Below are 14,949 nucleotides of genomic sequence, written 5' to 3' on the forward strand. Positions count from 1 at the left end.
TGAGAATAAGGAATTAGTAAAGAAGACATGGTGGTAAGTAAAAGGAGTGAACATGGTACATGGTGCTGAATAAAAAAATGAAGTGAATGTGGAAGACACAGTGGCAAGGGTGAAGAGTAAGTTTAGACTTAATGAGTATAGAAGACAAGCAAGTGAGTATAAAGAGTGAGTATAGAAAAGATACAATATAATTACAAAAAAAAAAAAAAAAAAAAAACAAGAGTAAAGATAATAAGTATAGGGGATATATTAATGAGAATAAGGGATGTGCATAGGATACATAATGGTTAAAACAAAGAGTAAGTATAGGATACATAGTGGTGAGAATTAGGAGTGAGTACAAAGGACAGAGTGGTAAGTACAGGGAACATGGTGGTTAGAATAAAGAGTGAGCATAGTACACATGGTGGTTAAGTATTAGGAGTGAGTATGTGAAACATTTTGGTGAGAATAAGAAGTTAATATAGGAGACATGGTTAAAAGTTTCTGATAACACACACATGGTGTCATTTCTGGGTTTTTTTTTTGGCATCCATACCCTACTTTGCTAATAATCCTACCTACAATTGACAGTACTCTTTATTTTTACTAAATATGATGATGTTAGTGAGCAGAATCTGTGGAGGTTGCTTAAACACGTGCAAATTGGCAATAGACATAACATAGAGAGATGTGGTTTTGAAAACAACAAGCAGATACGCATTTGCTCATTATTTTTAATCCTGGGACACATCACTGTTTTCCATGTGCCACAACTAATGGGTTTATTTGGCAGCACACCGCTAATTCATTTCTTCCCACTAAGAAGCAGAAAAGATTGTTCAGGCCACGTTAATATTTTTTTTCAAAAAGTTGAACAGTTTATGCGAATATTTTAGAAGCACCTGTAAATGTCTCCTTCGGCATCCCTAATCTTTTCCTAAGCAATGTGCCGGTGGATTAACAAAATTCATTTTTCTGTAGTCTAAAATCTGATTAGCTGCTATGGGTTACTAGCTGGAATATTATTATCCCTGTAGATTTATTATGTAATTAGTGTGATACTTCCCCCACCTCTTAGATTGTAAGCTCTTCGGGGCAGGGTCCTCTCCTCCTCCTGTGTCACTGTCTGTATCTGTTTGTCATTTGCAACCCCTATTTAATGTACAGCACTGCGTAATAGGTTGGTGCTCTATAAATCCTGTTTATTAATAATAATATTAGTTAATTGCAACATTTTTGTCTAAGGAAGAAAGTTGATTGCATTGTCTGAGATACAGGCAGCCAGTAGAGGGGGCATTCACAATCCTGTACACTAAATATTACAAGAACAATACAGAACAGCCAATAAATGTGACTCAGGCCAACCATGCTTTTTATGTAAACTTGAAAATATGATCTCAAAGGTAGCGCTCACAATGCATGGTCATATCTTTTAAAATACTTGGCTGGAGAAGTGATAGGTGATGCTTATTTTGTGCAAAAACACAAGAGCTCTTGGTTAAGGCAAAGAAATAGCACACTAAGATTTCCTTTTGCTTAAGCAGCTGAAGCTCGATCACTGAGTGCAGCTTCCTGTGATTCAATAGCAACATTCTCTGACAGGGGCTCACAGAATCAATGAGTGGGCTGTGGTCTGCGGCACACAAATCTGCCTTTCCTGCTGCATTTCTAGAAAACATCAAATTTCACCGGACATCAATTTAAATGCCATTTTCACTATTACATCCCACCTGCTAATCCAGAGACAGGTCACACATCACTACATACTAGCTGCTGAGAACACCCACTTAGAAATAATTGGTGGACAGAAACAGATGTAATTCTTGTGGGAATCTCACTTGTAACTCCCCCTCTTCATCTTATTTTATCTGCCACTGAATGCCTGGTACAAAATGTGCTTCAGGTCCAAGCAGAGAAGAAGAAGGGGGAGTTGTAAAAATCTGTCAGCTCTGAGAAATACTTTGGTTGTGCTTTTCTTCTCATCTGGACTGTAATTTTTAAAAACTAGATCAAAGAGAAAAGAAGTGATGTCCATAGCAGCTAATCAAATTCCTGCTGTGTTTTTTACTGTTGTGAATAAAAAAGGGATTTTGGGTGCCAATGGCGAAATTGGTAAAATGGAATGCTGACGCTATTACGTATGCCTGCCAATCAGTTGGTGGTTTTTGGTAGTATTGGTAGTACAGATTAGCAAGTATCATCTGGTTTTTATTGTATCACTTTCTCACTTGATAACTTGAAAATTAAAGCTATACTCCAAAGCTACTTTCAACCCTGCTCTTCTTTTGTACTTAAATTACTTCTCATGGTGTGCATGAGAAACTGCAGCAAGTCAGATAGCCCCCATTCTATTTATTAGCTGGAGAACATAAAGCATCACATAACCCTTTCTTCCTCCGTTTAACTGTTTCCGGACCACCCCTTGCATTCATTGGATTTCTGTTTTAGGCTTGTGCCAAGAGTAAAAATTCCACTGGCTTGAGAAATGCCAGGACCATCATTTCTAGGACTACAGCTGTAACTTTGCTGCAATGGGGATCTTGGTGGATAAGTGCATGGTGAGCACTACTGAACTCGAGTGGCGCCCGTAATTTCTTGACTTTTTTTTGGAAATTTAGCTATGAATTGGTCAGAATTTAGTTAGAGCATGTTAAGCCATTTATAAACTCCTGAGAATACTATGGTTCTACTGTTTAGTTTTGTCCTCTTGTTCCATATAAAAAAATGGGCAAAACTATTTGCTTATGGGTGCTCTTTGGCATTACTGTTTAATGCAAAAAATTGTGATAGTGGGCCAATAGTATGGAATATAGACTGGCTGCAACCCAGTAGGCATCTCATACAATATAACTTAACACCCTGCTTGATTGTCACATCACAGACTTAATGACATATGTCTATGGGTCTGTATGTCCCTAGGGGCACCTGATAAAGACATACCAGGCCGACACAGCATCCCATACAAAGGGGAAAAATTTCTCCAGCGCTACTGCCAAACAACACCCCTTCAAATGTCATCCTGTAATTCTCTCCACCACCCACAGTCCATCCGGCCAAGAAACAATCAGTTCAGTGATCACCACTTTGTGTGAAAGCAGTCGTGAGAGAGAGAAAGGGAAAGAGAGAGGAGAGAGCCTTGAGTTAAGTCTCAGGCAAAGTTACATTGATGCAGCAACGATTAGTGGAGTGGTGCCAGCTTCAAGAAAACCTGTATTCTTTGCTTCTCTTATAAATAATGCTTGCTTTCATAATCCATAGAACAACCTTTATCTGCTCTTGATGCCTGAAATCTGTTTCTTTTTTTTAAGATAACCAACCCTGTACCTCTGTGCAGTCCCCATTTATACCAATTTTTTAGCACCATATTTTACGTATTGACCATTTCATTGCTGGACTCAAAAAATGACATTTTATAATTGGTAGAAATTACACAGATTTCAAAATAAAATAAGAGAACAAGAATATAAAAAGATAGTGATGCTGCAATATCCCTTAGCAACCAAAAATAAACCTGCTTTTGCATTTTTTTTTTAAATTGCAACTTCACTTCTAAATTGCTGCTCTGGACTTATGATATATAATATGATAATGTCTTGATGATTGCAATTGAATATTTCAATTAAAAAACAGGTTTCAATCCACAAGGCAGTTTAAAGTGCAATATGGTCAAACTGCAGCCAGCCCTAGTGATGAATTATAAAAGATCTTTTATTGATCCATTGTTAATTGAATATTGGGTGCTATAGATTTTAGGTCTTTAATGCTTCCTATCTCTTTTACACCATGGAAAGCAAAGAGTTACACAGAGCTCCCCGGATAGGGTTTCTGAGTTAATGAGCTTCTAGCCACAAATAGGTTAAAAGGCACCACTGACACCATACAGAGTAATTGCTGTAATAATGATCGAAATATTCTACAGTCCAACACAAGATGATTTTATATGGTCCACACATAATTACATCTAGACTGCAGGACCTAACTCACAAGTCCTCCCAATGGTCCCATTAGAGGACAAAATCTTGTTTGAGGATGAAAAGCTGTCCATCAAATGCTGTCTTTTCCCTGCCCCTTCTCATTACAACTTGCCAAAGGTCACTTGGGCATCCACAGCTCTTTACATGAGTCAGGGAATGCAGGGGCACATTAACTCCTTCATCACCACCAAAAAAAAACATCCAGGGATCATTATCCATTTTTTTCTAAACAGAAAAAGGCATCTGACAACAGCAGAATTGCAAATGATCTGGTGTCAGCATTTAGCAGTCACCACACAAGCAGTTAAACAGAATAAGCTACTATGTACATTAGTTTCAGCAGGTCAAACATGCACAGTAATTAATACAGACATGCATATCACTCCTGATTACCAAGATGTCCAATGCATATGCTGCACAGATGTACATACCAGACAAGCCAGAGCAGGTGACACACATAGAAATTGCTTGTGCATGAATAAGAGGAGAATATAAAAAGATATAAAATAAAATAAAAACTCACATCATTTTGGTGCAGCTTATAAGTGATGCTCAGGAGTATTTGAGGAAGAAGGGAGGGGGGTGTTGTGCAGCTACTGTCCTCTTCAGACAGACAGAATCCAAGGATCACAATGAGTTTCACACTCCCTTTCCTATAATGAAAGGGACAGATCACATTTGAGCTTTACAAGAGAGTACAATAGACTGGCACAACATGTTTGCAGTGCTCCCCCAGCAACAAATTTCCAGAGCGTGACGTCATCCCCCTCTTGGATGGAGGGAGCTTGCAGAACAGTAGGGACTACACAAGCCCCACTTCTAGCAAAGCAGAGAAGGAAAGGCAAGCCACTGTAGGAACTACTGCCAGTCACTGCTGACTCCCACTCAGATAACTTCTTCCCACATCTCCCCAGAGATCATGGATGAGGATAGATGAGATGAGCTTGATTTCTCTGCTTTAATATGCAAACCTTCATTGGACCTGCAAAGAAGAACAACCTTATGCTTTCCTGATGTGTGAGTACACAGTTCACATTTCTATATATTCTCAGTGCATATACTGGCAAATCCTGTATAGCAGGAGGCATCTGCACTCTTCATTGTATATGATGTACTTAAGCATCCTTTGCTTTTTTTTTAGATTTCTAAATATGGTTGCATTTGCAAATGTGTTTCCTTTTTTTTTTGCTTTTATTTTCAAGGTTTTAACGTAGGTACCAGATCTTGGATCTGTGGGATATAAAGATGCTGAACAGCATTTTGTTGCTGAGTGTTATATCAGTGACTGCGATCTTAAAGACAGAGAGTCGTAAAACTGCCAAAGACATATGCAAGATTCGCTGTTTGTGCGAAGAAAAGGAGAATGTGCTAAATATCAATTGTGAAAACAAAGGCTTTACCAGTGTCAGTTTACTGCTTCCACCACAGTCCAGAATCTACCAGCTTTTCCTTAATGGCAACTTACTCAGTAGGCTGTACCCCAATGAGTTTGTCAATTACTCCAATGCAGTGACTCTACATTTGGGCAACAACGAGCTGCAAGAAATCAGAATCGGAGCTTTCAATGGGCTAAAGACTTTGAAAAGATTGCATCTCAACAATAATAAATTGGAAGTATTAAAAGAGGAAACTTTCCAGGGCCTTGAGAGTCTTGAATATCTCCAAGCCGATTACAATTTCATCAGTGTCATTGAAGCTGGGGCATTCAGCAAACTGAATAAATTAAAAGTCTTGATACTGAATGACAATCTTCTTCTTTCGCTACCGAACAACGTCTTTCGCTTTGTACTTTTAACCCACTTGGATCTGAGAGGCAATAGGCTTAAAATGCTGCCCTTTGCTGGTGTCCTTGAGCACATTGGTGGGATCATGGAGATTCAGTTGGAGGAGAACCCTTGGAATTGTACTTGTGATTTGATTCCACTAAAAGCATGGTTAGATACCATCACGTTGTTTGTGGGGGAGATTGTATGTGAGACGCCCTTTAGACTTCATGGGAAAGATGTCACTCAGCTTACCAGGCAGGATCTTTGCCCCAGGAAAAGTGCCAGTGATACAAATCAAAGGTCCGTTCACCCAGCTTTTCCTGATACTCGTGTACAAAGGATACCTCCAACATTCAACCCTGCAGTAACCCCAACTAGACCCCCCAAGGCTAGCCGGCCCCCAAAAACCAGAAACAGACCCACTCCCCGAGTGACAGTGTCCAAAGACAGGCAAATCTTTGGGCCCATCATGGTTTATCAAACCAAGTCTCCAGTTCCCTTAAGTTGTCCTGAAATATGTGTATGTACCTCACAGACCTCTGACAGTGGCCTAAATGTTAATTGCCAGGAGAGAAAAATCAGCAACATATCTGATCTTCAGCCTAAGCCCAGCAGCCCAAGGAAGTTGTACTTGACAGGTAATTATTTGCAAACTGTTTATAAAACTGATCTTCTCGAATTTGGCTCCCTGGATTTGTTACATTTAGGAAATAACCGAATCGCAATCATACAGGAAGGTGCCTTTTCCAACCTCACAAGTTTACGTAGACTTTACCTTAATGGTAACTACCTTGAAGTACTCTACCCCTCTATGTTTGATGGCTTGTTCAGTTTGCAATACCTTTATTTAGAGTACAATGTAATTAAGGACATTTTCCCACGTACATTTGATGCTCTGAGCAATCTCCAGCTCTTGTTCCTAAACAACAATTTGCTGAGATCTTTGCCCGATAATGTGTTTGGAGGCACAGCCCTGACAAGGCTAAATTTAAGGAACAATCACTTCTCATATTTGCCAGTAAAAGGGGTTCTTGATCAGCTTATGGCTTTCATCCAGATAGATCTCCAGGAAAACCCTTGGGATTGCACATGTGATATTTTAGTTCTTAAGAACTGGATTGAACAATCAAGCTCAACTGTAGTTGTCCAGGAAGTAACCTGTGAGTCACCACTAAAACATGCTGGGGAGCATTTGAGGATTTTATCTAAGGAGGCAATCTGTCCAGAAAACCCACATTTAGCTGATGCCACTATGTTATCATTCAATCACAAAACCTACACACCACATCCCTATAGTGTATCGCCAAGCCCTTACCCGGAGTTGCACACTGAGGTTCCACTGTCAGTGTTAATTTTAGGTTTACTGGTCGTTTTTATCCTGTCCGTGTGCTTTGGGGCTGGACTTTTTGTTTTTGTACTCAAAAGACGGAAAGGGGTACAGAGTGTTCCAGGCAGTAGTGCAAACAATTTAGATCTCAGTTCTTTTCAGCTCCAATATAGCTCATACAATCCCAGTTCCAATGACAAAACTGAGGCTCATGTTTACAACTACATCCCACCACCTGTTGGGCAAATGTGCCAAAACCCAATCTACATGCAAAAAGAAGGAGATCCTGTTGCCTATTACAGAAACCTACAAGAATTTAGTTACAGTAAACTGGACCATAAAAAGGAAGACCCAACTGCATACACAATAAGCACAACTGAACTGCTGGAAAAGTCCTCCAACCCAGCAGAACCAGAACTTTTGTACCAGAACATTGCAGAAAGGGTAAAGGAGCTCCCTAGTGGAGGGGTGGTTCATTATAACTTTTGCACCTTGCCTAAAAGACAGCTCATGCCTGCATATGAATCAAGGCGTCAGAACCAGGACAGGATTAATAAAACTGTTTTATATGGCACCCCCAGAAAATACTTCGCTGAACAATCTAAACAGGAGCATCTCTTCCTCCAAGGAAAAATGCAGTCAGAGCCAGATTACCTTGAGGTTTTGGAAAAGCAAACTGCAATAAGTCAGCTGTAGGCAACATTTCTCAACATTGCTTCAAGCTTACCAGTTATATGAAGTGTCAGAAGCAATTGTGCATACATTGTATGCCTTTTTTTAAGCTACACAGGTACAGATACATTGCATTACCATTGGCTTTGGAAACAATGTATCTTATTTTTCTTTTTATGTTTTTTTTTTAAATTATTTCTTCATTTTACTTCTAGAAGCAGTCTCCTTTAAATGAATGTTTGATTTTATGACCATTATTTTTTCCTTTTTCTTTTAAATTTTGGTTTAAAAAAAAAGTGAATTTATTCTAATGTTCTAAACAGTAGAAGATCTCCAAAGATCTAAGAGAACTGAACTTTTTTATGTAAATACCATAACTGTTTGAAATCAATTACCAACTTCTGCCACTGGGCGTCACTTGTTTGAGTTAAAGTGCCTTTGCACTTTAAATTACCTAAATTTTGCTTTTAGCTTTTATACCATGGATATATTTTAAAGTGAAGTATTTCAGGAAAAAGAACAAATATATTATATATTCCCCCAAATTAGGAGAGGTCACCTTTTGTATTTTACATTGCATTGATAAAAATGTATTGATTTTACAGGGCAAGAATTATAAAAAATAAAGAAATGTTTAAATTGTATATCTCTTCCTAGAAATGTAAATGCAAATTTTTCAACTATAGGATCATAGAAATGATAGAAATATAAATGCTTTTCAGTTTGGATATATATATATATATATATATATATATATATATATATATATCAGTGCCATTGCTTAGTTTTTCAGCTCTACTGATGTTAATTGTTTTAAGACTATTTTCCTAATTAAAAGAAAGTTAAATAACTGAACAATATTTGTCTATTAGCTTTAAATATTTTTTTATTGATTGCAACATGCTTTTAATTTTTGATGTATTTTTGCACACATGATAATGCTTTGTGTTTTACAGCTTGCAGTCATACGGTATTGTAATATTTACAATAATTTGAACAAAATTGCCAATTAGGTCTGCTGTTATTAGAATGTATGCCACATCTGCTGTGGGTATGCTCCAGATAGCTGCACAGAACTCCTACAGTATCAATTACAGTATATGTATAGTTGAGACAAATCACGACACAATTAAAATGATCAAAGTGCAATATCTACATTCTAAGTAGCCAGTAAACATTTCCTATGCAAGCATAATTGTGCAAATTAAACAAACACCCATTATTTAAAACAAAAACAGTTTTGTTTTTGTCTTTTGTAAATCCTTATGCAACTGGGATGGTGATCTGCATATAAAGTAGGGCATGCTTTTCAAATCTTTACTAAAGCAATTGATAGACTCTGAAAGAAGCACAGTGTTTCCTTTTCATAAATAGGTTACTGCACATAATAATCCGTTATTATCATGCAGAGACTGAAGTGGGCACTGCTGACTGTTTATAAGCATTTCAAGAAATTCTAACATGTTAAAAGTTATTCTGAGGATGTGCATTTAAGAAGGTTTAATTGATGCCTCAGTCTTATGGAAAGAAAAGCTTACATACCACTGTTACTAAGACATGCAAGCAAGCTGTAAATACATTTCTGTATACCAGTCTGTATTAGTTTTAACACCCACATAAATACAAATGCTGCATGTGTTTCTTTTTTCTAAAAAATAATGTAGGATGCAAAATCTAAATCATCCTAATTTAGCTTAATCAACCACTGACCTCTTATGTTTCTTAATGACTTTAATGAAAGGCAAGAGCACTTGTCTACTTCAACCATTACCAAGTCAATCAAGAAAGTCTTACTCTTCTAGCTGTATTCTCTACCATGAGTACAAACATTATACATATCATTTAAACTGGGAATTTATAATGAGATTTCATTAATAATATCCCTAGGAGTTTCTATATGCTAGTCAATTGCTCATCTAATTGTCTTCCAATATACCAAAAAATACTTAAATGGACTATTCAATTACAGAAATTGGAACATCCCATTTTATAGATATCAATATATGACTCTGGCAACATGGGTGTGATATTTTCATGTATCATCTTTTTTTATATACTTATGATACCAATTACAATAATGAACTATATAGGTAGCACCAAAAGCTGTCATCACATATATTTAGTTGTGTGATTTGTCAAAAAAGACATCTCCTTCAGACCTTTTAAAAATCATGGGCAAGTACTGAATTTCTAATTTTCGCTATTTGCATACCATTAGGCAATTTTGGTGGGTGTTGGTGGAGATCTGCCAAGTATACAGTGCAGTGAGGGGCTCTGGATGGCACTACTCTGACAAATCAATAAACTAAATGTATCTTCTAACAGTTTACGTTGTCTTGTGTCAGCTATGTGCTACATATGTATGTCCTAAATGACACATTAGGCATTGAGATTCTCTTTGTACTTTGCATTTCATTTTTCTTTTTTTTTTCTACTTTTCTTAGTTAAAAAATTGACGTAATTAGAATTGATGCTTTTTAGAAATGAGGTTCGTTACATTTCCTCATCTGGCTTCAGCTCATTGCAAAGAACAATTTATTTAATTTTGTGCTGCTATGTAATTGACTGCTCCTAAGTATTACCATATTCAGGGAACAATGTGGAATTTCTAAATTGCTCCTAACATTCAGACACTGTAACTGGTGACCTTACTTATTGACAAATTTTTGCAATAGCAAAAAAAGTAAACAGTGGGTAAAATATCTTGATTGTACTTTCTGGCATCCAAATTGTTCTGTCACGTACATTACACTAGCAAAAGTATGCCTGTACATGGAATGCAATGGATTCTTTTGTATAAACAAACCTAATTGCATTCTTTCACATACACTATATTACACTCACCTAATAGTGCTGCTAAAGTAGTGGTATATCTAAAAGTGCAACCTGTAGTACCATATTATACCTCCAGAAGGAGCTGTAGGTACAATGTGAAATTGCAGCAGCAAAGGATAGTAAAGAGGGAAAGCAATGAGAAGAGAATTTTTCACACGGGTCGACTCTGGAAGACAGTTATCATTTGCTCCAGTTGGGTTTTTGTTGCATTGTAATCAAGAATAGATATGCATCAAAACAAATCAGTGCTTAAAAAATTGCCTAAATCTATGCTAAAGGGACCAGCATTGTGAAAAATGTATTTTAATAACTGTATGTGGATAATAAATATAATTATAGCATTTAGTATATTGGAACAATCAAAAAGTCATGTGCAATACGGGACCTGAGCAATTTAAAAAAATGTATATCAATGTACCATGTTTCCACTTGTTTTCATCATAATGTTACAAAGATATAGATTTTCTTTCAATATTTTTGTGCATCTTCAAACACAATTAAAGCCCCTTTTTGCATATAACCTTTTGGTTTTTCAAAGAGAACTATGGGACTGATTTATTAAAGCTCTCCAAGACTGTATAAGATAGATTATCATGGGAGAACCTGTTTGTCCAGCAATCCTGAAATAGATCTGGTCCTATATTTAAAACATTTGCCAACTAATAGCAAATGATGTTGTAGCGATCCATTCCATGTTTGCTGGGCAACCAGGTTCTCCCATGATAGTCTTTCTTATACAGTCTTGGAGAGCTTTAATAAATCGGGCCCTATGTGTGGAATGTTGGTGACATAAAGATAAACATTTTCTGCAAGAAGTGGTCACTATCACATCAAATATTTCATTGATTGGTATTTAGTATATGATGTACATTTTTTTCTTCTATATTTCCCAACATAACACAGGCAGAGGTGTTTCCATTGGTTAACTATTATGTCTATCTTCTTCTTTAAAAGAAGCAGCCCAAAGAATATTATCCTTGGTCCCAACCTCTGTCCTGTCTTTTTGCTAAACATTTTAATCTGAATGTCAATATAAAAATATAAATATATCTACATTTAGTAAAATTGAATTTAACTGATGTACTGGTGGTCTATAAAGGAAAACTCACCTTTAAAGGACAACCTCACTTATAATTAGGATATCCTTAAAGTAATCACACCAACCCCTCGAGAAAGCCTTCATGTTGAAATACTTACCTTCATCCTTGCTCCCAAGGTCTTCATTGTGTAGTCCTAGTATGTACATCAAAATGTCCTAGTTGTGTCCTCTTCCTAGTGCACTCACACACCATGTCATTATTTATTCCAAAGGATGGGGTGTACTCATGCTGGCATCCAGCCATACAGCCGAGAACATGCTATCTATAAGAATGAATATGGCTGTGGCATGCATATTAGTAAGATGACTTGACCAAAAGGTTTTGCATGCAAAGGTGGTTTGGCACCAGGCAGGACCATACTATATTTTCTCAGGAGCAGTTTAGATGGTATGTATGTTACCATGCAGGATTTATTAAAGGGGATGTAGAGTTTTATGTATAGTACAAAGTGGTCCCAGCCTAGTTAGTTAACCTGGCAACATGTAATATAATTTCTAGTTGCTTATATTAACACAACCATGTCATTAGTATTAATGCTTCCTACGTAGAGGCATTATTATATAAGACCAGAACTGATTATTAAAATCACTATAAAGCTCTATAATCACAGTATAAAAAGGAAGCTTTACTGTTTAGACGTATGCTGTTCTTGGAAAATCTCTTACACCCTTGTATGCTAGCAGCTATTTTAGCAATTTGATTGAGGTGCCAGAACTATATATATATACTACTATATTGAAAACACAGGTATTATTATTTATTATTCATCAGTTATTACTGCTGACTGGTTAAATCATTATGTGTTTTTAAGGTACTGGCCCATATAATTTATATCGCTGGCTTTATTACATCTTTTGGAACTCATTAACATAAAACATAACATGAGCCAATTATCATACAACGGTGCTAACGATCACTATACAGTCCTAGGGAATCTACCCTATTTCTCTTCCATCACCTTCTGGAATTAATTTACTTTAATTGTGAATCATTAGCTGCATTTAGCTGATCAAGCATTCCATTAATTGTTGCACAGATAACAATCACTGAAATCCCTATTCTTTGCACCTCATACTTCCCATCAATTACCCATGTGCATATTTATATCAGCATTCGATAAACCATATCTAAATTTAGCAATGCTAAGTGTGCAAATTGTTTGTAAATACCTGTTTACAAAGTATTATCAAATACCCACTAGGCATTAATAGAATTGGATGCCTTACTTCTTCATTATATCACAAGCCAAAATGTTTCTCATGCCACATAATGTTTTATTAGGCAGAAATGAAAAACATTTATTACATAGCATGTTATAAAAAAGTTTTGCACAAAAATATTGGTGGATTATACCAAAAAGATTGCCTAGCTGTAGTAATCATTTTATTTGCTGGTTGTGTCTTGCTATAATCAGTGCTATAATCGGATTCCCTACCATTCATATTCCACTCAAACTTTCTACTTTTTATTACTTTAAAGCTGTAGTAAGAAATATTTTTTGCACGTCCCTACCATATTTCAAACATATTATTACTATCTTGTATTTTATATAGCATCAACATATTACACAGCACTTTACAATGTCACTAAATGTCCTTGAAAGGGGCTCACAATCTAACGTCCCTAACATAGTAATACAGGTAGTCCCTGGGTTAAGGACATCCAACAAATGGACGTCTCCTAGATACGAACTGGGCTTCCCTGATCACTGTGTGCAGAACGGAGGCTTGAAGGGGGGAGGGGGTGGTTTGCATGACTTGCAGATGAAATCTTTTTTCTAAACACATCTGAGGTTGTGGGTCTTGGGGGGTGAGTTCTTTAGGCAGCCTCTTGTAACTTTTTAATGACCAAGACAAACCCTGCAGTTGTTTCTTTTTGCATATCAAAGCACAGCTTGCTTCAGAAGTTAATGAATGTTTAGGCTCCATAAAGCCATAAAGGTTTTATTTTTAACTTTGTGATTAACTCACAGTGAGGATTTTATACAGTAACTGACACCATGATGTCTAATAATATGTTGAGACAAACATCTGTCCTAATTGCATTTATTAAAACACTGTACCTGTTCCGACTTACATACAAATTCAATTTAAGAACAAACCTACAGTCCCTATCTCATATGTAATCCGGGGACTACATGTCATGTCATTAATACAGTCTAAGGGGGGAAGCCAATCAACCTAACTGTATATTTTTGGGATGTGGGAGGAAACTGGAGTACCCAGAGGAAACCTACAAAAACACAGCGAAAACATGCAACCACCATCTCTCTTGGATCAGATTGAAACCTGAGACCCAGCAGTGCAAAAGCAAGAGTGCTAGCAACTGATCCATTGAGCTGTTCTATCTATATACATATATATCTATCCCATAAAAATAAAGATATCACTGTTCAGTGCTAAAGGAAAAATAAATTGTACCCAAGCCTTCTTTATCTCAACATAAACTTAAATGTCATATAAAGTATACAACCAAATCCCATACAAAAATCAACATTTTCTGTTGTTTTAGTGTTGTTGGCTAATGACCACCAATTATGGTATTTTTTGTGATTTATAGGTGGCTTATACCTGGAATAGTAATAATCATAATCATTAATTATAATCATAGAATACTATATATTTGTTTACATTGCTTATAGATGGATAATTCATGAATCACAGTGGAGTTGATTTATTAATGGAAGCTGTTCACTTAGTAAATCACTATTTAATTGGATAATTCATGTGGTTTAGGGAATGTGATGAAAAATCATTTTGCAAAGAATACCCAAGGAAATGTTAGAAATGTAAATGGGTGCTTGTAGATGAAGTAAGCCGGGCTTCACCTCATTCCCCCCCTGGTGATCTGATTATATCAGTATTTTTCAATGTCAAAGCAGTACATTTGACATTTAAAAATATTTAATATTTTAAATTTCCCGCCAGGTCCCGACCCCCAGCCACATGCTCACACGTTCCATACCTGCCCGGCATCTGCATCCTCTAGCCACTTGTCCCCGACATTCACACGGGCGGGCATTACCAGGGGATGCAGATGCCAGGTGGGCATCGCCAGGGGATGCAGATGCCGGGGGGGCATCGTCAGAGGATGCTGTGGGTTCATGGGGACCAGGTAAGCTTTACAAATTCCCTTTACAATTCCACCCCAAGTGTGGCTCGTGGGTACCGCTTTTGATATAGAAAATTAACTCTCAGGATTACCGCCAGAGAGGTTAACTAGTTTCCTTGAAGTCTTTGCTAAGGAAAGACATATTCAGATCATTAACACTAGGCATACATTTAGTAATATTG

General features: G+C 36.9%; 1 protein-coding gene and 1 long non-coding RNA gene across 3 annotated transcripts in view; one reads left to right on the forward strand and one right to left on the reverse strand.

Annotated features, from left to right (window-relative positions):
* LOC140343123 (uncharacterized) overlaps positions 1-4,763 on the reverse strand; it is a 60,560-nt gene extending 55,797 nt beyond the window's left edge. The window contains exon 1 of one of the 2 annotated variants that reach the window (XR_011923258.1): positions 4,480-4,763. This is a non-coding gene — a long non-coding RNA (uncharacterized lncRNA). The remainder of the gene's footprint in view (positions 1-4,479) is intronic. The other variant, XR_011923257.1, reaches the window with a different exon arrangement.
* Positions 4,764-4,789: 26 nt separating this feature from the next.
* Positions 4,790-8,579, forward strand: SLITRK2 (SLIT and NTRK like family member 2). Its single transcript, XM_072429636.1, has 2 exons — positions 4,790-4,973; positions 5,159-8,579. The coding sequence occupies exon 2, from the start codon at positions 5,202-5,204 to the stop codon at positions 7,743-7,745; it is 2,544 nt and encodes an 847-aa protein (XP_072285737.1). The 5' UTR covers positions 4,790-4,973; positions 5,159-5,201; the 3' UTR covers positions 7,746-8,579.
* The last annotated feature ends 6,370 nt before the right edge of the window (positions 8,580-14,949 follow it).

The sequence above is a fragment of the Pyxicephalus adspersus genome, chromosome Z, assembly GCF_032062135.1.
Source record: "Pyxicephalus adspersus chromosome Z, UCB_Pads_2.0, whole genome shotgun sequence".
Lineage (NCBI taxonomy): Eukaryota > Metazoa > Chordata > Amphibia > Anura > Pyxicephalidae > Pyxicephalus > Pyxicephalus adspersus.